Source organism: Polyodon spathula, chromosome 3 (assembly GCF_017654505.1).
Source record: "Polyodon spathula isolate WHYD16114869_AA chromosome 3, ASM1765450v1, whole genome shotgun sequence".
In the NCBI taxonomy this organism is placed as follows: Eukaryota; Metazoa; Chordata; class Actinopteri; order Acipenseriformes; family Polyodontidae; genus Polyodon; species Polyodon spathula.
In genome coordinates, this window is record NC_054536.1 from 95,503,097 (window position 1) to 95,529,012 (window position 25,916).

At 37.6% G+C, this 25,916-nt stretch overlaps 1 protein-coding gene across 2 annotated transcripts in view; it reads right to left on the bottom strand.

Moving 5' to 3' along the window:
* Positions 1 to 25,916, bottom strand: part of LOC121313698 (collagen alpha-1(XXII) chain-like) — a 128,124-nt gene that overhangs the window by 28,446 nt on the left and 73,762 nt on the right. For both annotated transcript variants that reach the window (XM_041246501.1, XM_041246500.1), the window contains 16 exons: positions 23,027 to 23,080; positions 22,176 to 22,229; positions 21,352 to 21,405; positions 18,286 to 18,339; positions 15,423 to 15,476; positions 15,164 to 15,208; positions 15,007 to 15,069; positions 14,132 to 14,185; positions 13,880 to 13,921; positions 12,949 to 12,981; positions 7,512 to 7,565; positions 3,764 to 3,817; positions 2,511 to 2,564; positions 2,193 to 2,246; positions 1,565 to 1,618; positions 71 to 175 (listed from right to left, as the gene is read on the bottom strand). In XM_041246501.1, coding sequence (XP_041102435.1) covers positions 71 to 175; positions 1,565 to 1,618; positions 2,193 to 2,246; positions 2,511 to 2,564; positions 3,764 to 3,817; positions 7,512 to 7,565; positions 12,949 to 12,981; positions 13,880 to 13,921; positions 14,132 to 14,185; positions 15,007 to 15,069; positions 15,164 to 15,208; positions 15,423 to 15,476; positions 18,286 to 18,339; positions 21,352 to 21,405; positions 22,176 to 22,229; positions 23,027 to 23,080 — 882 coding nt within the window. The remainder of the gene's footprint in view (positions 1 to 70; positions 176 to 1,564; positions 1,619 to 2,192; positions 2,247 to 2,510; positions 2,565 to 3,763; positions 3,818 to 7,511; positions 7,566 to 12,948; positions 12,982 to 13,879; positions 13,922 to 14,131; positions 14,186 to 15,006; positions 15,070 to 15,163; positions 15,209 to 15,422; positions 15,477 to 18,285; positions 18,340 to 21,351; positions 21,406 to 22,175; positions 22,230 to 23,026; positions 23,081 to 25,916) is intronic.

A 25,916-nucleotide genomic window follows, 5' to 3' on the forward strand; every position in this document is an offset into this window, starting at 1 on the left:
CCTCAACTTTAGAATCTACAGGGTTGAATAAAGCAACTCATGCACCAGTATGAACTCAATGATGACTCACCGGCTCCCCATCCTTCCCCTTGCCTGGTAAGCCTGGGATTCCAGCAGGCCCAGGCTCTCCTGGACGTCCGGCTGAGCCTTGCCTGCCTTCCTTACCAGCCTCTCCCTGCAGAAGCACACCGGGGATTAACCTTTATTATTAAAGCTTCATATAATATGCACAGCTCAGTAAGGGTAAGTCTCTGGCAAAAAATGGAAGCTTAATTAGAATTATTAATAATGATGATTGATGGTGCTAATTACACTTGTTGTAGCTTATTTTAAAATATCACTAAGGTTGTTTTATTTCAAGCCTTTGTTTGTAGACTGACTACAAAACAAAGATTGCTATGATTGTGGCTTTCTACAATTGGACCAAGATGCCAACGCAGTGAAAGCCTATACTTTATTTCTCAATGTACCTGGGAGACAGAAATTCTTTGTTTTGTTCCAGAAATGCAATGTGAATATATCAGAAGGACATATTTAATTTTGAAAGTATTCGTTTTGATTGGCATATGGCAAACTGCACTCAGATGCATACAGCAAACTGAAATGACAGGTAGGATAACAACGTATGTGCCTAATATGAAACATGTGTTATATATACTTTTTTTATATTACTTTTAGAAAACAGGTTTGTATGTACCAGTTTACATGTGTTTACACAATAGTGTTCAGTGGAACTGTGTCTGTGTTTACAACACAGCTCCTGGATGCAGATACAGTCAGCTGGCAGATGCATACACTCCTCCATATAGTACAATGCAGCCCTCATACCGGCAGTAGTGTTATATTTTACACTGATGTAGTATTAGAAACAATGGTTTGTGTGTTTTACACCTGTACATGGTATATGTACATACGCATTTATTTTAAAATGTGTATTTTATTATATTTCTTCACTGTAGTTGTGCTGTATATGCGTTAATTTAAAAAAAATAAAGCCGTTTATGTTGAATGTTCCATTTAGATACAGTGTTTCTGTGATGCAAATGTTAGATAAGATGTTAATTAATTAAACTTTTCAGTTGTATCCAACAGTATGTCTTTCATTTTCATAAAATGTATGAGTCAAAGTGACCCACGTGACAGTTCTAGGTAGTTAGAAAATCTGATGGTTCTATTGTTAAAGTGCTTTATTATTTATTTAACACAATGGAGAATCTCTTACCTTCTACAGATACATAGATAAATACCACCAGACATAACACACTGGAGAATCTCTTACCTTCTATAGATACATAGATAAATACCACCAGACATAACACACTGGAGAATCTCTTACCTTCTACAGACACACAGATAAATACCACCAGACATAACACACTGGAGAATCTCTTACCTTCTACAGATACATAGATAAATACCACCAGACATAACACACTGGAGAATCTCTTACCTTCTACAGATACATAGATAAATACCACCAGACATAACACACTGGAGAATCTCTTACCTTCTACAGACACACAGATAAATACCACCAGACATAACACACTGGAGAATCTCTTACCTTTTCCCCTTTTTGTCCATCTACTCCAGATTGACCATCATTCCCTGGTAAACCCTAAAGAACATAAGATATGGAAAACTATTACAGTAATGTATTGAATGGGCATCAGTTCTTGTGACTTAGGGACTGGCAGTATATTCTTTAGCCTACCCATGGAAAAGGCTTTTTTTTTATTGATTTATGATGGTGTTCATTATTCAACTTCCTCATAAAGGGAAATGGAGAGGATCTAATGACTGTAACTGTTTATTTTTTAAAGAAAAACTTTCATCAATCGTCTGTTGCCAATCCTTTTTTACTTAGGTATTCAGAAATTCATGGTTTTCCAATGTTTCTCTTTTTTAATTGGTTTTTAAAGGTGTTATTAAAATACACAGATAGTCATGGTTCTCCAATGTGTCTCCATTTTAATTGACTTTTATTAAGTCTGTGATTTCCTTCTTAAACTCTAGCAATAAAAACTAGCAGTAAATTTGTATTATATTTTACAAAAACATAACAGCAAAGACACATCTTACACCAGCCTTGTGTGCTTACTGTGTCACCTTACAATCTGCATTATTATTGGACATCCAACAGCATGCACACTATTAACAGAACATGTCACTGAGGTACAGAGTGCACCTACCACATTGCCTGGTAAACCACGTAGACCTTGGGGACCTGTTTGGCCAGGTGGTCCCTATTGTGGAAAAGACATCTCAGAACATATTAAAACATTAAATAACGCTGGAAGAAAAACAAATTCAGTCCATCCATTTTCTATGCCGACAATATTCACAAATGTAGAACTTTTCTTTTAGATACATTCAACATATTGCATATTGAATGCTCAAACCGAGCACCTTAGTGCTTAATGGAACCATTTGAAGATGAGAATGAAGATTCTACCGTCGTTGAGTTTATTATTGTTTTAAGGATGTCTGCTCCTACAGTTTTAACTTACTGCATCTCCATTCACTCCAGGCTCTCCTCTGAGTCCCGACTCCCCTTTTTGACCCTGTTTTGAATGAACAAAACAAGAATCAGTGAATGCTGGCCATGTGTCTATAATATGCATCATACCATATCAATTACATCTCCAGGTGGTTAACCAAGAAGGAGAAGTTTGTACAGTACTTGGTAAATAAAGAGATCGACTGAAAATAACTATTTTAGCCCAGCTGTAGGCAAAAGAACTGGATTCATATGATGAGGAGATTTGGAAAGTACTCTGTGGAAGGAGTATTTTCAATCAGCTGAACTCTGCATCACGAAGGGTCTGGAAGGACAGCAAACAATGAATTGCAACAATTAACCCGCGGGGTAACAAATACATGAATTAAACAGCATTGCCCTAATCGTAAAGAGTTGTGAGATGCTGACAGAAGGAACAAAAAAAAAAAAAACACCCCTTGGATGATATATTGCCATACTGAAGATATCAACTGGAGAGTAGGCAGCAAGTGTCAGCTTGAATTTGCCATGAATGTAATTTAAACACACATTTGTTTTTTTTAATAGATAGAAGTGTATCACATATTTCATATGGCTTTATCAAAATTAGGAACAAGAGACACATAACACGGTCAAACAAGAAGGAGATTGTGTGTAATGTTTTTGCAATTCCAAGCCTTACCTATGAACCTTTGTACCTAAAGTTGTGTGCAGTAACAAGACATAGACTGACAATTGCTGTAGTATCTATTATCTCCTAGTTATTTATCCAACTCACCCCCCAAACAAGATGGTAGCTTTGTGGACTTAGTAGTCTCCACTTAACCACACTGAAGAACAAAAAGTGTGGCAGCAAATGTAAAGAATGTAGAGAAAGTACACAAATTACTGCATTAAACTGTTGTGTTTGACACCCCAACCCTGTCATCTAGACCCACACATTCTCTCAGCAGATGTGATGAGAGGGTCTCCATATGAAGCACTTCAAACTGCTGGACACCACACCATCAATTACTGACATCAGCAAATTAGAATGTGGACACCTGCTGACTATAAAACTAGACTGAGGCTTCAATAAACTATCCTCTCATTAGCTACTGGTCACATCAAGCTCCTTTGTCATCTTGTGAATGTTTTGCTCTGTTGTAAATTGCAGGGATAAGGCAAGCACCATACAGTGTGTCTAATAGTGCTGGAGTGCTATCACAGTTGTACAATAGGTCATTTGAGCACTTGGACTTTTGAAATGCGAATCGTGCTTACCGGTGGTCCTGGTGGCCCCTTCAGTCCTTCTTCACCTGGGAATCCCCTTGGACCCTATAAAATAGAATGAAAAAAACCAGCAAAGAATTCACGCTTACACATAAACTTGAAATTTTGAGGTAGGATTTTCTCTCAGGAGTACCAAGCAGCCAATATACAGAATGAACTGCAAAACACTTCAAAAAGCCAGATATCAAAAGAGATGTCTATTACAATAAGTTATTATTATTATTTTTAATTTGTTATTTAGCAGGCACTTTTATCTTAAGAGGCTTACAGAGACTAGGGTGTACTGCAGAGTCACTTACAATAGGAACTCAGCTTTACATTTCATCCAAAAGACGGAGCACAGGTGACTTGCTCAGGGTCACACAATGAGCCAGCGTAATATACTGCAGAATGGTTAAAGGAATGAATTAAAATCAACGTTTTGGAATGTCCTAGTCAAAATCTGATTGAGAATCTTTGATACGCGTTGATGAAGGCTTTGCATAAGAGAAGTCATTGGAATTTGAATGAACTGGCACAATTTTGCATTGAAGAATGGACAAAAATCAATAAACAATCATGCCAAAAGCTCACTGACAAATATCCTAATAAGGTTATTATTGCTAAAAGTGCCTAAACTAGATATTAATTTAATTTTCCTTGTCAGGGTATGAATACTTTTGAATTAGCATTATTAGAGTTTTGTAAAAACATTGATGAAATAAATAATTGTAGACTACTTCTTGAAACTTTGTAACAATTTCTTTTCCCTAAAATTCTTTGTTTTAGAGAAATTTCTAGAAATTATAAATATCCATTGGGGTATGTAAAATTTTGACTACAACTGTATGTGTGTATATATATGTATATATATATATATATATATACGCCGGAGCAACATGGATGAGAGATGCAGCAGACAGGCTTTTGTGGCCTTCATCCAGCAGTGGATTGAAAAAGGATGATGATGATATTAATAGGGAAATGCCCCTTCATTTAATATATTAATATTAAATGAAGGGGCAGGTACCTATTAACCTAATAAAGGGAATAGGTAAATTTACGCCATTTGCAGCCAGCAAATAAATCTTTGTAAAAATGTACAGTAGTGCAGACAAAGATTCATTGTGCAGGAGGCTGTGATGGATTTGGTACCTAATGCTCTAACTTTTAATGTATTGTTTGTTTTCAGACCAGCTACAGATGGCTGTCCATCGTATCCAACACCTGCCTTGCCTTGAAACACGTGTGACAGTTTTTTTGTTGCTGGTGTAATTTGTTCCATTAGAATGAATCAGAATAAAGAAGGTATCAGAACACTAAAGAGCTTGCTATACATCTTTATGGTTTGCCAGGTCCCAGGCAAGGTGGGTGTTGAATAAGATATTTTATTTATTTATTAATTCATTTATTAATTTACAATCATTTGATGATCTACAAACTGAGCATCTTTACATCATCTTGTGGTGAAATAGAAACAAAGGTGACTTTGCAACTTTACCTTTAGTCTGACTTGAGAATAAATATATTTATTAAAATGAATTCATTCCATTGCATTATGATATTATCATTCCAATTATATTGTGATATTATCAGTTCCATTGCATTGTGATATTATCATTCCTATTGCATTGTGATATTATCATTCCTATTGCATTGTGATATTATCATTCATATTACATTATGATATTATCAGTTCCATTGCATTATAATATTAACAGTTCCATTGCATTGTGATATTATCATTCTTATTGCATTTGATATTAACATTCCTATTGCATTGCGATATTATCATTGCTATTGCATTGTGATATTATCATTCCTGTTGCATTGTGATATTATCATTCCCATTGCATTGTAATATTATCAGTTCCATTGCATTGTGATATTATCATTCTTATTGCATTGTGATATTATCATTGCTATTGCATTGTGATATTATCATTCCTATTGCATTGTGATATTATCATTCCTATTACATTATGATATTATCATTCCCATTACATTGTAATATTATCAGTTCCATTGCATTGTGATATTATCATTCTTATTGCATTGTGATATTATCATTCTTATTGCATTTGATATTATCATTCCTATTGCATTGTGATATTATCATTCCTATTGCATTGTGATATTATCATTCCTATTGCATTGTGATATTATCATTTATCATTGTGATATTATCATTGCTATTGCATTGTGATATTATCATTCCTATTGCATTGTGATATTATCATTTATTCATTCCCATTGCATTGTAATATTATCAGTTCCATTGCATTGTGATATTATCATTCTTATTGCATTGTGATATTATCATTCTTATTGCATTTGATATTATCATTCCTATTGCATTGTGATATTATCATTCCTATTGCATTGTGATATTATTATTGCATTGTGATATTTCATTCCTATTGCATTGTGATATTATCATTCCTATTGCATTGCATTGCATTGTGATATTATCATTCCTATTGCATTGTGATATTATCATTGCTATTGCATTGTGATATTATCATTGCTATTGCATTGTGATATTATCATTCCTATTACATTATGATATTATCATTCCCATTACATTGTAATATTATCAGTTCCATTGCATTGTGATATTATCATTCTTATTGCATTGTGATATTATCATTCTTACTGCATTTGATATTATCATTGCTATTGCACTGTGATATTATCATTCCTATTGCACTGTGATATTATCAGTTCCTATTGCACTGTGATATTATCAGTTCCTATTGCATTGTGATATTATCAGTTCCTATTGCACTGTGATATTATCAGTTCCTGTTGCATTGTGATCTTATCAGTTCCATTGCTGTGTGATATTTACAGTTTCCTTGCTATACACTTTTGTATTACAGGGACTCACTAATATATGCAAGATACTCACAAGCAGCTGTCCAGATAAGCTACATACCTGCCGTTTTTACACATTAAATAATCAAAAATACACAAAATTTAAATTGAATGCGTACAAATATGCATAGCAATTTTACTACACAGCTTTCTCCAACCCATACCTATGGCTTTGCAGTCAATCACTGTAAAAGTAAAAAAAAATTGACAGCAAGCTACACAGGTTGAAAACACCCAAAGTCCTGCTACAAATCCAAACATCGTCAGAGGCAACCACTAGAAAACATGCTGATAATATTAAACAAACTGCTTTATAACTTATTAATGCATCTCTGTATGGCTTTATATTGAAGTTTTAACACATACACAGAGTTTAAGAATGTAATGTTAAAATATAAGAAACTTAATAAATTTTTAGTCAGTGTGATACCTCGAAAAAACTTTGCTGAGCAGATAAAGAACCTTGTAGAACACAAGTGTGGCTGTACAGTAGTATCATTACCATTAAAGATTGTACATTATTTATTAAGATTAATCATGACTTCAAGGTAATTTTACCCCCTGAAAATGCACTTTACTCTCAGTGTTAAAATTAGAGGGTAAGTTACTCTCAGACCCAAACCCTTATCTGGACCGCTGCTCACCACACAAAAAGAGTTGCGTAACGTGAGTTTGCTTTGAATATCCATCATTCTATTTTAAAGAGGTATATGTTTTGTTACATAAGGATGCCACTGCTATACATAAGAGTTAGAATCCAATCAAAACAGCCCAGTAGTTTTAATCTGTTTTACAGCAGTACAAATGTTTACAGTACTAACTACTTAATCTAATTGTATTTCATTATGCCTCCGTTCTTTTCCTAAAGACCAACATTACTCACTGGATCTCCTGGTGGTCCTTGATCTCCTTTATCTCCTTGCTGCCCAGGTTCTCCCTGAGATGAGAAAACAACAACAATATGGATATTAGGTAAATAAACTATCAGGTTACCCCAAAAGCACATAATAGAGATGGGTGTGACAGTGGGAACTGAATATAATAGAGCTGGGTGTGACACTGGGAACTGAATATAATAGAGATGGGTGTGACACTGGGAACTGAATATAATAGAGATGGGTGTGACAGTGGGAACTGAATATAATAGAGATGGGTGTGACACTGGGAACTGAATATAATAGAGATGGGTGTGACAGTGGGAACTGAATATAATAGAGATGGGTGTGACACTGGGAACTGAATATAATAGAGATGGGTGTGACAGTGGGAACTGAATATAATAGAGATGGGTGTGACACTGGGAACTGAATATAATAGAGATGGGTGTGACAGTGGGAACTGAATATAATAGAGATGGGTGTGACAGTGGGAACTGAATATAATAGAGCTGGGTGTGACAGTGGGAACTGAATATAATAGAGATGGGTGTGACACTGGGAACTGAATATAATAGAGATGGGTGTGACAGTGGGAACTGAATATAATAGAGATGGGTGTGACACTGGGAACTGAATATAATAGAGATGGGTGTGACAGTGGGAACTGAATATAATAGAGATGGGTGTGACAGTGGGAACTGAATATAATAGAGCTGGGTGTGACAGTGGGAACTGAATATAATAGAGATGGGTGTGACACTGGGAACTGAATATAATAGAGATGGGTGTGACAGTGGGAACTGAATATAATAGAGATGGGTGTGACAGTGGGAACTGAATATAATAGAGATGGGTGTGACAGTGGGAACTGAATATAATAGAGATGGGTGTGACAGTGGGAACTGAATATAATAGAGATGGGTGTGACAGTGGGAACTGAATATAATAGAGATGGGTGTGACACTGGGAACTGAATATAATAGAGATGGGTGTGACAGTGGGAACTGAATATAATAGAGATGGGTGTGACAGTGGGAACTGAATATAATAGAGATGGGTGTGACACTGGGAACTGAATATAATAGAGATGGGTGTGACACTGGGAACTGAATATAATAGAGCTGGGTGTGACAGTGGGAACTGAATATAATAGAGATGGGTGTGACACTGGGAACTGAATATAATAGAGATGGGTGTGACACTGGGAACTGAATATAATAGAGATGGGTGTGACACTGGGAACTGAATATAATAGAGATGGGTGTGACAGTGGGAACTGAATATAATAGAGCTGGGTGTGACAGTGGGAACTGAATATAATAGAGATGGGTGTGACAGTGGGAACTGAATATAATAGAGCTGGGTGTGACACTGGGAACTGAATATAATAGAGCTGGGTGTGACACTGGGAACTGAATATAATAGAGATGGGTGTGACACTGGGAACTGAATATAATAGAGATGGGTGTGACAGTGGGAACTGAATATAATAGAGATGGGTGTGACACTGGGAACTGAATATAATAGAGCTGGGTGTGACAGTGGGAACTGAATGTAATAGAGATGGGTGTGACACTGGGAACTGAATATAATAGAGATGGGTGTGACACTGGGAACTGAATATAATAGAGATGGGTGTGACACTGGGAACTGAATGTAATAGAGATGGGTGTGACAGTGGGAACTGAATATAATAGAGATGGGTATGACTGTAGGAAATGAATATAATAGAGATGGGTATGACAGTGGGAACTGAATATAATAGAGATGGGTGTGACAGTGGGAACTGAATATAATAGAGATGGGTGTGACACTGGGAACTGAATATAATAGAGATGGGTGTGACACTGGGAACTGAATATAATAGAGATGGGTGTGACAGTGGGAACTGAATGTAATAGAGATGGGTGTGACACTGGGAACTGAATATAATAGAGATGGGTGTGACAGTGGGAACTGAATATAATAGAGATGGGTGTGACAGTGGGAACTGAATATAATAGAGATGGGTATGACAGTAGGAACTGAATATAATAGAGATGGGTATGACAGTGGGAACTGAATATAATAGAGATGGGTATGACAGTAGGAACTGAATATAATAGAGATGGGTGACAGTGGGAACTGAATATAATAGAGATGGGTGTGACAGTGGGAACTGAATATAATAGAGATGGGTGTGACAGTGGGAACTGAATATAATAGAGATGGGTGTGACAGTGGGAACTGAATATAATAGAGATGGGTGTGACACTGGGAACTGAATATAATAGAGATGGGTGTGACACTGGGAACTGAATGTAATAGAGATGGGTGTGACAGTGGGAACTGAATATAATAGAGATGGGTATGACTGTAGGAAATGAATATAATAGAGATGGGTATGACAGTAGGAACTGAATATAATATAGATGGGTATGACAGTAGGAACTGAATATAATAGAGATGGGTATGACAGTGGGAACTGAATATAATAGAGATGGGTGTGACAGTGGGAACTGAATATAATAGAATGACAGTGGGAACTGAATATAATAGAGATGGGTGTGACAGTGGGAACTGAATATAATAGAGATGGGTGTGACACTGGGAACTGAATATAATATAGAGATGAATGTAATAGAGATGGGTGTGACACTGGGAACTGAATATAATGACACTGGGAACTGAATATAATAGAATGGGTGTGACAGTGGGAACTGAATATAATAGGTGTGACACTGGGAACTGAATATAATAGAGATGGGTGTGACACTGGGAACTGAATATAAATATATGGGTGTGACACTGGGAACTGAATAATAGAGATGGGTGTGACACTGGGAACTGAATATAACACACTGGGAACTGAATATAATAGAGCTGGGTGTGACAATGGGAACTGAATATAATAGAGATGGGTGTGACAGTGGGAACTGAATATAATAGAGATGGGTGTGACACTGGGAACTGAATATAATAGAGATGGGTGTGACAGTGGGAACTGAATATAATAGAGATGGGTGTGACACTGGGAACTGAATATAATAGAGATGGGTGTGACACTGGGAACTGAATATAATAGAGATGGGTGTGACAGTGGGAACTGAATATAATAGAGATGGGTGTGACAGTGGGAACTGAATATAATAGAGATGGGATGGGTGGGAACTGAATATAATAGAGATGGGTGTGACACTGGGAACTGAATATAATAGAGCTGGGTGTGACATGGGAACTGAATATAATAGAGCTGGGTGTGACAGTGGGAACTGAATATAATAGAGATGGGTGTGACACTGGGAACTGAATATAATAGAGCTGGGTGTGACAGTGGGAACTGAATATAATAGAGATGGGTGTGACAGTGGGAACTGAATATAATAGAGATGGGTGTGACAGTGGGAACTGAATATAATAGAGCTGGGTGTGACAGTGGGAACTGAATATAATAGAGATGGGTGTGACACTGGGAACTGAATATAATAGAGATGGGTGTGACACTGGGAACTGAATATAATAGAGATGGGTGTGACAGTGGGAACTGAATATAATAGAGATGGGTGTGACAGTGGGAACTGAATATAATAGAGCTGGGTGTGACAGTGGGAACTGAATATAATAGAGCTGGGTGTGACAGTGGGAACTGAATATAATAGAGCTGGGTGTGACAGTGGGAACTGAATATAATAGAGATGGGTGTGACAGTGGGAACTGAATATAATAGAGATGGGTGTGACAGTGGGAACTGAATATAATAGAGATGGGTGTGACAGTGGGAACTGAATATAATAGAGATGGGTGTGACAGTGGGAACTGAATATAATAGAGATGGGTGTGACAGTGGGAACTGAATATAATAGAGATGGGAACTGAATATAATAGAGATGGGTGTGACAGTGGGAACTGAATATAATAGAGATGGGTATGATGTAGGAAATGAATATAATAGAGATGGGTATGACAGTAGGAACTGAATATAATATAGATGGGTATGACAGTAGGAGGTGAATATAATAGAGATGGGTATGACATTAGGAACTGAATATTATAGAGATGGGTGTGACACTGGGAACTGAATATAATAGAGATGGGTGTGACACTGGGAACTGAATATAATAGAGATGGGTATGACAGTGGGAACTGAATATAACAGAGATGGGTGTGACACTGGGAACTGAATATAATAGAGATGGGTGTGACACTGGGGAATATAATAGAGATGGGTGTGACACTGGGAACTGAATATAATAGAGATGGGTGTGACAGTGGGAACTGAATATAATAGAGATGGGTGTGACTGGGAACTGAATATAATAGAGATGGGTATGACACTGAATATAATAGAGATGGGTATGACAGTAGGAACTGAATATAATAGAGATGGGTGTGACAGTGGGAACTGAATATAAATATTAGAGATGGGTATGACATTAGGAACTGAATATTATAGAGATGGGTGTGACACTGGGAACTGAATATAATAGAGATGGGTGTGACACTGGGAACTGAATATAATAGAGATGGGTATGACAGTGGGAACTGAATATAACAGAGATGGGTGTGACACTGGGAACTGAATATAATAGAGATGAGTATGACAGTAGGAGGTGAATATAATAGAGATGGGTGTAACACTTGGTACTGAATATAATAGAAACGGGTATGACAGTGGGAACTGAATATAATAGAGTTGGGTATGACAGTGGAAACTAAATATAATAGAGATGGGTATGACAGTAGGAACTGAGTATAATAGAGATGGGTATGACAGTGGGAACTGAATATAATAGAGATGGGTATGACAGTGGGAACTGAAAATAATAGAGATGGGTATGACACTGGGAACTGAATATAATAGAAACGGGTATGACAGTGGGAACTGAATATAATAGAGATGGGTGTGACACTGGGAACTGAATATAATAGAGGTGGGTATGACAGTGGGAACTGAATATAATAGAGATGGGTGTGACACTGGGAAGTGAATATAATAGAGGTGGGTATGAGAGTAGGAACTGAATATAATAGAGATGGGTATGACAGTGGGAACTGATTATAATAGAGATGGGTATGAGTGGGACCTGATTATAATAGAAATGGGTGTGACAGTAGGAACTGAATATAATAGAGATGGGTATGACAGTGGGAACTTTTAACAAACTCAAACCCTTCCCAGAATTCTTTTACCCAAGTTATAATACTTCTAGGTGTTTAGTCCTTAATATCTATTATATTATAGACGGATATAGGAAAGGCATAATAAACATGCTGTGTGAGTCTTACTCTAAGTTAAGAAGGGTTACATGAATAAGAATCAGAATATTATAATATAAATGATTTAATTAAATCTTAGCAGTGTATTTAACTATGTGAAATCTCTCGGAACAATAAAAGAGTAGATTATCTTAATCACAAAATATATCACTCAATCCTTAAGCACTTAATGAAATAGCTTCTTACTGGATCTCCAGGCTGTGGGGTCACTGTTGTAACCTAAAGAAAGACAGACGAAAATGTACCTTTTCCCATTAGCATTACAAAATAGAATTCAGGTAAATGCCTATATATAAATCTACTGGATTGTAGAGATATATCACTAAAGCAAATTGTAGGATTTTAACTCCATTTGCTGTCTAAATGCACACCAGCAAATAATGTGCTACCTTCGGTTAGCAGCGTTCATTTTTAGATTTAGATCAGTTATTCATTGTGAATCATTTCCAGCTAACTGTTATATGTCAGTTAACTGTCCTGTTCAGTAAGTGTCTACTGTAGTTAGTCAGTTTCTGTTAATAGCTATTTATAAACAGATTGAAAAGGCTAGCAATGTGGTGTTATACACATAAACAGTTGTTGACCATGAAACCACCTTTTCTTAGTTGTGCATTTTAACTGTATGTCTAAACAGACAAACCAACACATAGATACCCTGGCATCCAGTCTGAATGCATAGCAGACAGCATGGAGAGTGTAGGACAGGACTGGGTATCCATGATTAATTGCAACCAGCTCACTTCACAATACAGTACTTGTTAAAACTAGATCGTCTTTCACTTTTCATAGATTTCTTGATTAACTATAATTTCAACAGGTATGCTTTATCTTTAAACGGAAAACTTAAAATGTCCACTATTATAAAAACGCTGAAAACATTGCCAAGGTTACAAAAGTGACATTGGTTGTGCAATAATAAAAGTACCTCAGCCTAAGGGCTGCTTTTAACCTCAACCACCAGTTACTACTCAGTCACACCTAAAAATACATACAAATAGTTTTCAGTATACAACGCTCTATTTTATTTTCCGTGTAATGGCAGGTATGTGATGCTAAGTCTTTTGTTATGTGTGTGTGAATTAAACTTTATAAAAAGCTTATAAAATGTTTTACTTACATCTCCTGGGGTCCCAGGAGGACCAGCCGCTCCGACGTCACCCTAAAGAAGCCCAGGATGTTAAACTGTCTTTATTTCAATCATACCAAGTCTCAACTTCATTGATACTTTATATAATACAATGTTTTTTATATCCTATTTATTTTCTAACCTGTTTCACATCAGTATGTGCGTTATCTGTCATCCTCTGTTGTTTCTGATTAGATCTAGGAGTCTGCTGCTGTTTCAGTGTACTGTCATGTTCCCCCTTACCTTGTCTCCCCTGTCACCTTTTGGACCCAGGGGTCCAACTTGCCCACGGTCACCCTGTTGAAACAGAGGTGCATCAGATGAACAAACAGATTTTTGGAACAAGGAAACACAGACTGTGTGAGACACTCAAACTATGGATAATGTTGAGGTGTCTGTTACAGAAATATAAACTAGCAGTGTTCAAAAGTTTGGAAACAACAAATGATTCACAGCAAGACTCGGGGTGGGGATTGTAATGGCCATTTTTCTCTTGCTTGCTTGCTTACTTGCTTACTAAATACCCTGGTAATCGTCTCCTCTTTCAAAGTATGCTAAATATTTTAATGAGCAAGACATCTCACAAGTAGAATTATACCCTGAAATGCTCTTCTTTTTCTAGGAAAGCTGTACAAGTGCGGACAGGGAGTTTGTTGATGGATAACTTAATTCAGACTACTTTCTCACTAAATACATAAATAAATAAATATTAGCCATCCATCTATCTATCTAGTTTTAATTTACCACTGCAAATACTCACATGTGCCTTAATTGTTAGACTGATGAGGACACCATCTAAAACATTTGGCTACTTGATACACTATAAATAAAAAATACATTTTTGATATATGCAAAATACTTATTAGAATGAATTTAGAATTTACCTAAGCTGCCACACACAAGAACGGATAGAATTATTTTTTCAAAATGGATATTATGCAGTTTGTTGACCTTTTCAGTTTAACTGAATACCTTCTACAGTATGCCATAGTGTACTGTAGGCTTTATGTACAGAACTTATGTTAATACATTGGTTGGTACATTCTTAATGTTTTTCCAGTTGCAAATAGACAAACGCTATACAGTGTATACAGACTGGTGAATAGTAAAGCATTTACTGGATCTCCTTTCTCTCCTCTCAGCCCTGTTAATCCTGGAACACCTGGAGGACCAGCCTCTCCCTGAAAAGAAGACAGAATGGTCATCTCTCACACAGGATTTCTGCATGCATAAGTAATGTTGCAAGCCATTAGGAAGTGTCACAAGTGAACCCACCTTCAATCCTGGGGGACCCTCGGGGCCACCAGAGCCTCTATCACCCTGTATACGGAGAGACACAGATCAGAGAAAGAAAAAGAGCTTGGGAAAGCTGGTTCCAATTCTGCAACCGATTCTTACCTGTTTTTAGATAAATTTACTAGGACAATAATGTTATTATTATTATTATTATTATTATTATTATTATTTGAAAACAAAATAAACCAATAAACAATCCCATATAAGGATTAAAAACAAAAATGTGTATTAAACCAACCTGAGGACCAGGCTTTCCAGGTAAACCATCCAGGCCTCTTTCTCCTTGTGGACCCTGTAAATAGATACAGTAAAACATGTTAACAAATCCTACAGCACTACATAGACATGTGCATTATTGTATGGAAGCTTATAGTAATGAACACACATTCATGTGCACATTGTTTCGAACACTGCAAGATTTGTCATTTATATCCTTTCTATACCTACCTGCATGAAAACCACTGGGTGTGAGAATTTTAATTTCAGTAATCAGGCATACAGAAACAATGTTTGGAAATGTTAGACCACTTTTTATTTTAATTAAGCATCTTAAACAACTTCTAAAAAGTTTCATGCATTTTACCATTTGTGGCTATGTGTTCCCTTGCTCTTACTATTTTAAATTAATTGCATGTGTGGCCTATCAAAGCTATCAGTTAAATTAGACAATCAATAATTTGCCTATTTTGATTAATTTTCAGTTTTAGTGGTTTGATTCCACATGGACAACAAACCAAGCTACAGAAGTAATGGGGTGCTCTAATACACATGAACATTCCTGTAATGTTGAACATAAGCCATGTATTGACTCCGGCAGGAACATTGCGCATAAATCCTGACTGTTTTTATCAGCAGCAGAGCGAGGAATACTGTGCGTTGAAATAAATCCTGACTGTTTCTATCAGCAGCAGAGCGAGGAATACTGTGTGTTGAATTAAATCCTGACCATTTCTATCTGCAGCAGAGCGAGGAATACTGTGTGTTGAATTAAATCCTGACCATTTCTATCAGCAGCAGAGTGAGGAATACTGTGTGTTGAAATAAATCCTGACCGTTTCTATCAGCAGCAGAGTGAGGAATACTGTGCGTTGAAATAAATCCTGACCATTTCTATCAGCAGCAGAGCGAGGAATATTGTGTGTTGAATTAAATCCTGACCATTTCTATCAGCAGCAGAGAGAGGAATACTGTGCGTTGAAGTAAATCCTGACCATTTCCATCAGCAGCACTACGTTATAAAATAATTTAAAGTATAAACTGTAACTTTACATATACAGTGCACTGATTTGTAACCTCATTCTCACCTGCTTGTAGTACAGGCAGTGTGGAAGATGAGTCATTGGTTTTGTCCGATGAAGCGAAGATTTTTTGATGGTCAGCTATTTAAAAGCCAAGATCCTCTCTATAATGAGTGATCTCGTTACTATTAACAAATGGAAATACCTTTCGGATAACAGAAGATAGGAGATTATATTACAATAATCATTTTCTATATATATAACATAAATTAACTAGAACCTGGCAGGAAGAGATGGGAACAGAAAGTGCAGGATGTGTCTTTGGCACCTCAACGCAGGATTCGGTGTTGGCTCTTAAAAATAGGACTTGCCAACCTTGAATGATAACTAACAGAAGTTGCTTTAAGACAGACAGGAGTATGTATCTCATTATATTATAAGAAAATAATGAGAGCTGAGTTATAAGAGATACCGGTCCAGGTGTCTCTTGAATCAGCCAAATGACTTCATGCTGTGTATTTGGAAAGTGCTTACAGTGGAGTTTCATATTAATTAAAACATCGGGCTTGGCAAGTAAACAGGGAGTCTGAAATTTACTTGTGCAGGCAAGACAGAGGTCAAGCTTAATCCAAGCATGGTACAAGTTAATATAAGGCTATTATATTTAACATGTTTATTATAGCCTGAATTTAAATGAAAAGAACTGGACTTGCTATAAGGTATGTGATTTATATTTTAGCTGTACAGAGTGATATATTGAATGTTCTAGAACGTAGCGGTGGGTGCTTTAGCTTTTTGCATTTTATAGCCTGAAGGCTAAGCACATTATAACCATATTTGTATTACGGTATTGAAGTACCAGTGCTGTTAAACCTGTAAAGGCACTGGAAACACACAGACTGGCTATTTAGCAGGGATCCAAAGTGGCTTGCAACCACGTGATCAATTTTTAAAGCATTTAATAAACTGAAAAGAGCACTACTACTGCTCTGATCCGTTATAATTTCAAAATGAAATGAGTCTGTGTGATTTTTCTGATGATTAAAAAGTTGTCTGTTCATATAGCACGCCCAGTGCATGAACAAAACCACTTACAGGAGTTTTGAACTTCTCTGTCCTCCTTAAACATCTCCTCTGGGTTTAAGAGTGTGCTCGGAGCATATAGATATAAATAAATAAAAAGAGTATGTGCGAATCAGACAACATTTATATTTATTTCTATTTTAACCATCACTTATCAGCTGGGCATTGGTGGCTAAGTATACACTACTACAGTACATCACCCAGGAGTTCTAATAGAGGATGTTACCAAATCACTTTCCAGTGCAAAAGACGGTAGAGACCGGCCTCCTTAAGTGGTATTTAGAATACTTACTACAATATTTACAGTAATATTACAATATTTTTAAATAAACATCACGTGTCACTAAGCAACTGGAGCACAACTGCCTAATTGTCACCACTACCTCACCACCTTGTTGTAGAGGTGTATGCAAAGGACTTGTGGCATTTACTAGAAGGTGCTACAAAACCCTTTGAACAATGTGCACAGTGTATGACATTGCATTTTGCCCGATTGCCCCCCTGGTCTTTACCAGGCTTTTCCACACCTCTCAGTGATTAACTGTGCTTGTCTATTCTTTACGTTAAGTTTGCTATGATAGTGAAATGTCAGAAAGTTGTTGGCTCACGTACCTGTGCAGCTCTTGTTACATGTGCATGTTTCGTGAGAAGGTGTCTGCTCCTAACTTCACTTCATATTTTATGATATAATTATATACTTTCTTCTGCTAGTCTCAGTCTGATTGACAAGTGAAAAATTCCACACTGCAAATCAAGTTGACAGCAATGAACAAAACTTACCTTTTGTCCATCGTTTCCTGGAAAGCCATCCAACCCATCTTTTCCAGGTATACCCTTAAAAAAAGAGAATTACAAATGTAAACATTTAAGCCTGCATGTTATTTAGAAACAAGATACTTATTAAATCATTTTTGTTTGTGTGTCAATAACATAAGTTGCATATATGATGTCAATATAAGCAATTTAACACTGATCCATAGGGAGATTTACTATGACATGCTAATACAGTGCCGAGAAAAAATTTTGGAACCCCACTGATAATTATGGAAATTCCATAGTTTTACCATGACAGCCTTCTTGAATCAAAACCAGTCTATTTTTAAATATCCAATAGGGTTTATATTAACCAATTCCATGTCTTTTAAAACAAAATGATGTATGAATTAGACAAACAATGAGTAATTAAGATTCAGGGTATGTGAAAAAGTAAGTGAACCCCTGGTTTTATCAGCTCAGTTAAGGGGATAATTAGAATCAGGTGTTTAAATAATTAGGTAGATCTTCAGGTGTGAGTTTAGGAAGCCCCACCCTATATAAGGATCAGAAACCTTGTGAGTTTGGTCTTCACCATACAGGTGTGTGGAAACACGTCATGCCATGATCAAAAGAAATCTCTGATGACCTCAGAAAAGCAGTTTTGATGCTCATCATTCTAAAAAGGTATACAAAATCATTTCTAAAGATTTGGGGCTCCACCAATTCACTGTCAGACAGTCTACAAATGGAGAAAGTTCAAGACCACAGTCATTCTACCCAGGAGCAGTCGTCCTACCAAAATCTCTCCAAGAACAAACCGGAAAATCATCAAGGAACTGACAGAAACCCAGAGGATCTACAGGCCACTCTCGCCTTGGCTAATGTGAGTGTTCATGACTCAACTATCAGAAAAAGTCTGAACAAGAATGGTGTTCATGGAAGGATAGCCAGGAGAAAATCACTGCTCTCTAAAAAGAACATTGCTGCCTGTTTGAAATTCACCAAAGAGCACATAGATGATCCACAAGACTTCTGGAACAATATTCTCTGGACGGACTAGTCAAAGGTAGAACTTTTTGGCCTCAATGAGAAATGTTATGTTTGCCAAAAACCAAACACTGCATTCGAACAGAAGAACCTCATCCCAACTGTGGTGGTGGGAGTGTGATGGTTTGGAGCTGCTTTGCTGCCTCAGGACCTGGATGGCTTGCCATCATTAACACAATTCTGACATGAATTCTGCATTGTATCAGAATATTCTAGAGGAGAATGTCAGGTCATCTGTCTGTGAGCTGACACTGAACTGAAAGTGGGTCATGCAGCAAAACAATGATCCTAAACATACAAGCAGATCTACAAAAGAATGGCTGCAGAAGAAGAAATTCTGTGTTTTAGAATGACCTAGTCAAAATCCGGACCTTAAACCCCATCGAAATGTTGTGGCAGGACCTGAAGCAAGCTGTTCATGCAAGGAAGCCCTCAAATGTCACCAAGTTGAATCAGTTCTGTAAGGAAGAATGGGCCAAAATTCCTCAAAACCGATGTGAGGGACTGACCAACAGTTACAGGAAACACTTAATTGAAGTCATTGCTGCTCAAGGGGGTGCCACCAGTTACTGAATCTAAAGGTTCACATACTTTTTCACACATGGAAATTGAATGGTGAATCATTTGTGGATGAATAAATGTTGAAAAAGTATCACGTTTTTGTTTAATCTGGTTATGTTTATCTATTATTAGGACTTAGATTAAGATCTAATTTTAACCTAACATTTTTTAACCTAACATTTTAGGTTTGAAACATGTGAAATATGTGAAAATCTTAAGGGGTTCACAATTTTTTTTTCGGCACTGTAGCTTTTTTTCTTATATCATACAGTTTATACCTCAAGCATAGATATATCTCACGTGAAATACATTTTTTTATCCCACAAGTGGGTTAGCATGAGTGAATAACATGCTTACTGGGACTAGTTTCGAATGTGTCTTTGTTTACATTCCAGTCCAGTGGTGTGCTGCTGAAATTCAGGACAAAGCTGTGCTTCGGTATTCAAACAATACTGCCACCTATATGTGTTTTATAACAACTTTAAAATGTCTGAAATCATTTTAGATTTCTACTGTTGTTTTAATTTGGACCCCAATTTCCTTGAGAACGAGTTTATTCAAGAAATGCCAACTACCGATCTGGCTGCATCTGACATCCAAACAGCCTGAAGCCCCTCATTAACACCGGTAACAGTGGGAAACAACAGGGAGGCTGCAAATTGTCAGACTGAGCTCAAGGGTTTATCTCAAGATGGTTGCAAAGAGGCCATAAGTAGGGCTTGAAATGAATCCTTGTCAAAGCATAATGTGTTGACAATGAAAGCAAAGATCCCACCCCTGTCGGGGCTTGTGCTTTACTGGGACATCCTTCTTTGGTGAATAAAACCTGTATACCAGGAACGAAAAAATAAGGTACCAGTATATAAATGATGGACATTAACAAAATGTTTTTGGTTTCTTTTTAATCACTCGATCAATCATCCTTGACCACGACACACTTGAGTGACTTTGACTGAAGCATGTGCACTTAATCGCCTAATTAGTGAGACAGTTGATTGGACACTGCATATGGAGTGATTTCAGCTGTTGAATTGCAAGCTTGAATAAAAGCAATAAAGAAAATCACAGAAAAAACAATATGCCACATCTGTCAAGAGAGTAGCGCCTTCGTGCAATCGGCATGTTGGAGGTTGGACTAGGGCAGTGTACTGTGGCTCGTGGTCTTGGGTGCTCACAGCCAGCAATTTCAAACCTGGCAAGACGGTATAACCAAACATACTCTGTCAATGACAGGCCATGAACTGGGAGACTAAGAGTCACAACATCTGCCCAAGATCGACAGATCATTTTGCAGCATCTTCATGATGTCAATTGTTAATCAGATCAATAAAAAGTCACTGCATCTGCTCTAAAACAGTTTGTCATTTTTCAATCTAGTGAATTTTATCCAAATATAAGTAATACGTTTATTTCGATGCTCAAATATAAGTGAGAAATTGCTTTTGATGTTCAGTATATAAACTAAAACAAGATACAACTTACATGTTTGCCTGGCTCGCCTGGTTTCCCAGAAAATCCAATTTCACCTGGTAATCCCTAAAGTGAAAAGCAATGCAGATTTTAAAAGGAGCCATCAGTGTGGAAGAAATTAGAGGGACATTTACAAAAGGTAGGTTTTAAATTACTTTAGGTCAAAAGAATCCCACGCTATGGTAACAATCATGATAATATATTTAATGAAAAGGTCAGCATATTTAAAGGCACAACAGGACAAGATGCTTGAGTCCAACAGCTGAACTATACAAATATAAATAACATCTGGAATATATTGTAAGATCTGCTGCATCCTCTTCCTATTGGGAGACAGAAGAGAGGAAGACATAGAAATAAGAAGGAATAGACAGAGAGAGACCATACCGTATTTCCCATTTAAAGAAAGGAGACATCCACCATTAGAATGAAAATGAACATGCCCGTAAATGATTGCATTGTTATTTCAACTTGACCCATGACCTTTTCCATCGGAGCATGATAGCCGCCCCTATGCTGGCAGAAAATATGAATAAAATACATTGATGAAATGAATAACTAAAGCCAGCGGGCAGGACAGGTGGCACTCGAGGCAACCTTCCCCCTACACAAGCACACTGCAAGGTGGAGGCAGGGGAGGAGGGGTACCAAACAAAGAGACAACAAGGGGGCATAGATAAGGGGTATACATGGGGTTGGATGATTGCGTATTTGATTAATGGGCAGATTCTCCTTTCAGAAATACAACTACGTTTCCAAATCTAACATGAAACTAAAGTTAGCTTTGCAAATAGAATTCAAAATACATTATTATTTATTTATTTATTTAATCTTACTGGAGGTCCAGTTTTTCCAGGGGGCCCAGGGTTTCCAGGAGGTCCTTGTGGCCCCTAAAATAGAAAACAAGCCATACCAAAGTTATTATCAAATAATCATAATATCCACCAGAGGGAGCCAGACTGCAATAAAACGGCCACTGAAACCAGCACTTTATAAATTAATACATGGGTGTTCAAACCTGGCCCTGCAATCCTGGTCTTTGTTCCAACCCTGTTCTAAATTGTTTAATTGAACCAATTGCATCTCCATCCGACAAGTATAGTAGTTAATTATTTCATCTGACCTGTTAAACCTGGAGTAGAATAGACCTGTGACTTATTAAAAAGCACTGAATGCCTTTACTGTTGGCATTTAAATAATTTAATAGACACTATACAGTAGTTATTTTCAAATACTGATGTGTTCAGTTTAGATCAGCATAGCTTGCTGGGTTCAAGCCATGTTTTTTATGTTTTATTAATAATCCACTTGTATGGTATAAGAGAGATCCAGCTTCAAATTGGAAAACGCACCATCAGCATGACCTGGGATGGCAGTGAAAGGAGAGTGGGATGTATAAGCAAACTGTCTTTCCTGGATTTCACTACATACCTTCCAAGGTGTTCTGCTTATATCATGCATGTTTCAAAATGCACATTGTTAGCTTGTGTTTCCCCTGTGGAGCTGCTTGCCTGATAGTATTTGAGGATAAGACATAGTGGTGCACAGAGCATTTCATTCTGAACAAATTCCAAAAACCTTAAGTTAACATACAAGGCTAAGATAAGGCAGAACTTTGAGGTCCCGTCGGGACTCAGAGAAGGAGGACACTATAAAACCCTCAGCAAGATAAATATATTATTCTTACAGGGGGTCCAGGCAATCCATCGACTCCAGGCAGGCCACCTTCTCCTTTCTTGCCCTAAAAAAGAAAATTAAAGATACTCAGATACCCAGATAATGTGTTTGTAAAAAAAACAATGAAACAAAGTGACAGGTGCTGTAAACAGATTAGTAGCGGTAGAATTAAATCTCATTTTCAAATTGAAAGTCTCCAAGCTAAAAAAAAAAACACAATAGAATTCATTTATGTTTAGGGTAATTATTACACTCAAGAAACTGATTATTTTGAGCTGTAATCAAAGTAAGATAATAGTGCCAGGTAAACAAATAGCAATTCTGTCTTTTGCTTATGATTAGCATTGCATTTACCAGGGAGAACTTTGCCAAGTAAAATTATAAAATAATGCTGTTTTAAATCCACACTTTTACTTGAGAATCTCTATCACCCTTGGAAAGACCTGCAGCACATTAAAAGTCTGGCTGTCCTTTTTACCTATCCTGAGGTATTATCATTGGTCCTTGTATACTCAGAACCAACCTGCTACAAGTTTGCTGTAAAATATACCTTGGCTTTAGTGGTATTTAATATATGTGCATTCACATGCAATAACAGTAGTTATGTCCACTGTTGCTTTAGCCTTTCCCCATGGCATGGGTTTCTCAGTACAGCTGCTTGACTGCTTATATGTAAGTATGGCTCATATGTTCTGTATTTTTACGTGTATGCGATGAGCTTGTGTATTCATTCCCATGCTATATCTGCATCACGAAAGTATTTCACCATGACCTACGTGGACTGTGCGACTGAGCAGAAATGTAAGTGTGACACACAGGACATATGTAAAGACAGACAGGTATGTCCTTATAGCCCCTGTTTCTGAAGTGCAATGCTTTTATAAAGAATGTCCGAGACAGGTTTTTCTAACTCTGTAAAACTCAAACCATACAGCTGCAAGGCCACTAAGCCACTCAGGTAATATCTCAGCCAACTCTTCATCTCTTAAAGACAGGACTGTTCATCTATTTACTTGTTGAATATGAAGATAGATGCGGAAACAAATTTGTTCCAGCCACAATACTGTCAAAGACAGGACTGTTCTAATATTAACAGGTGGGGAGTTGATTGTTATTGAAATCGGCCCGAAAAGGGTCTCTCTGTTACCAATAGTTGGTTGGGTCTAGTCTAAATTTCATTAAATCTACATGTTGAAGTCAAAATATATTAAAAAAAAAAAAAAAAAAAACAAAACATTAATAAAATGTTTGCCGAATATTCAAGATGACAGAATAGACTTCTGTGGTCTAATTCAAAATGTTTTATGTTTATTCTATTCTTTTGGAAATGCATGACTCAAAACTGCTTATATTAAGGTACATTCTGTGCACATCACAGGGGTACCTACAGTACAATGATGTTTTATACCGTAGATAACCCTGTAAGGAAGTTGTATTGTATAGGATACTATGGCACTGAGATTGATGAAAGCTGCTGCACATGTGTATGTGTTGGTGGGGGGAATATTGGTTTGGCGGGGAGTGGGTTAAATTTCTCCCTATCAAAACATGTGGGAATGTGGCTGGAGCCATGAAATGAATACATGACTAAATGATTCATTAAGACAGGTGTATAAATAGGGTGATCACGGGTGTTAGTTAGAAAGGGTTAGAATTAATGTTGGTGTTGGAGAGAGGGTATGTGTTACTGTGTCATTCGTATTGTACTGTTTTGAGTTTTTGTAGCCCTTTTGTTTTGGCCCTTGTGCCTTTTATTTTGTTAATGTGTTTTGTTCTGTTTAGAATTTTGTTTATATGTTTGTAAATAAACTTGCGCATTTGCGCTTCACTGCAGCTTTTCTGTGTCTCAGAGTCTCTCTTCTGTACTGATAATATCCGCGCCGTGACACTACCCTGTCACATGTGGTGTCAGAGCGGGATAATGCCCCGAAGAGACTCAGGGGCAGAACTGCAGTTGGAAAAGAGGGAAATGGAGAAGAAGAAAGCCGGTGGGAGCAGCAGTGTCGGTTAAGGTGGAAGAGGCTCCGTGGTGTGGAGTGTGCGAGGAGTTTGGGCACCGGCATGATGTGGCACCAGACAAAGACCCCGTCTGGCATGAAGTGAGGTGAGGAGAGCACAGTGGAGGAATGGCTCCTCCAGGAAATCTAATCCCAACTACCTGCCCAAAAGAGCTGTATGGAGGATGAGCATCCATGGTGCCTCATCTATGCAAAGACCAGGTACTATACCCAGTGCTGCCCCTTTTAGGGAGCAAAGGACCCACCTGCCCTGAAGAGGAAGAAGGTTTTTCTAACTCTGTAAAACTCAAACCATACAGCTGCAAGGCCACTAAGCCACTCAGGTAATATCTCAGCCAACTCTTCATCTCTTAAAGACAGGACTGTTCATCTATTTACTTGTTGAATATGAAGATAGATGCGGAAACAGATTCGTTCCAGCCACAATACTGTCAAAGACAGGACTGTTCTAATATTAACAGGTGGGGAGTTGATTGTTATTGAAATCGGCCCAAAAAGGGTCTCTCTGTTACCGATAGTTGGTTGGGTCTAGTCGTGGCCGTTGGTTGGGTCTAGTCGAAGGGAGTAGTGGCCAGTCCTTTGGCAAGTGAGGGAGGTGCTGCCGGACCGAGGGACAAAGAAGGGGGAGCCCTTTCCAGCTACATGTCAGGAGAGTCGTGGGATGCCTACCTCAGCACTCTCAAGGCCTTATGTGTGTGTATCATCTGCGGGCACTTTACAGTCAACTGCCCCCTCCAAGATGAGGAGGAGGAACAGCTGCTGGCCCGAGTGATGAAGAAGGGGAGGAGCGACCATGCCCGGAGGTGGTACCATCTCCAGCACCAGTGCTCTCGAGGCTGAGAGTTTGTAACCCATTTGCGAGGAGTGGGAGCACTTTGTGCT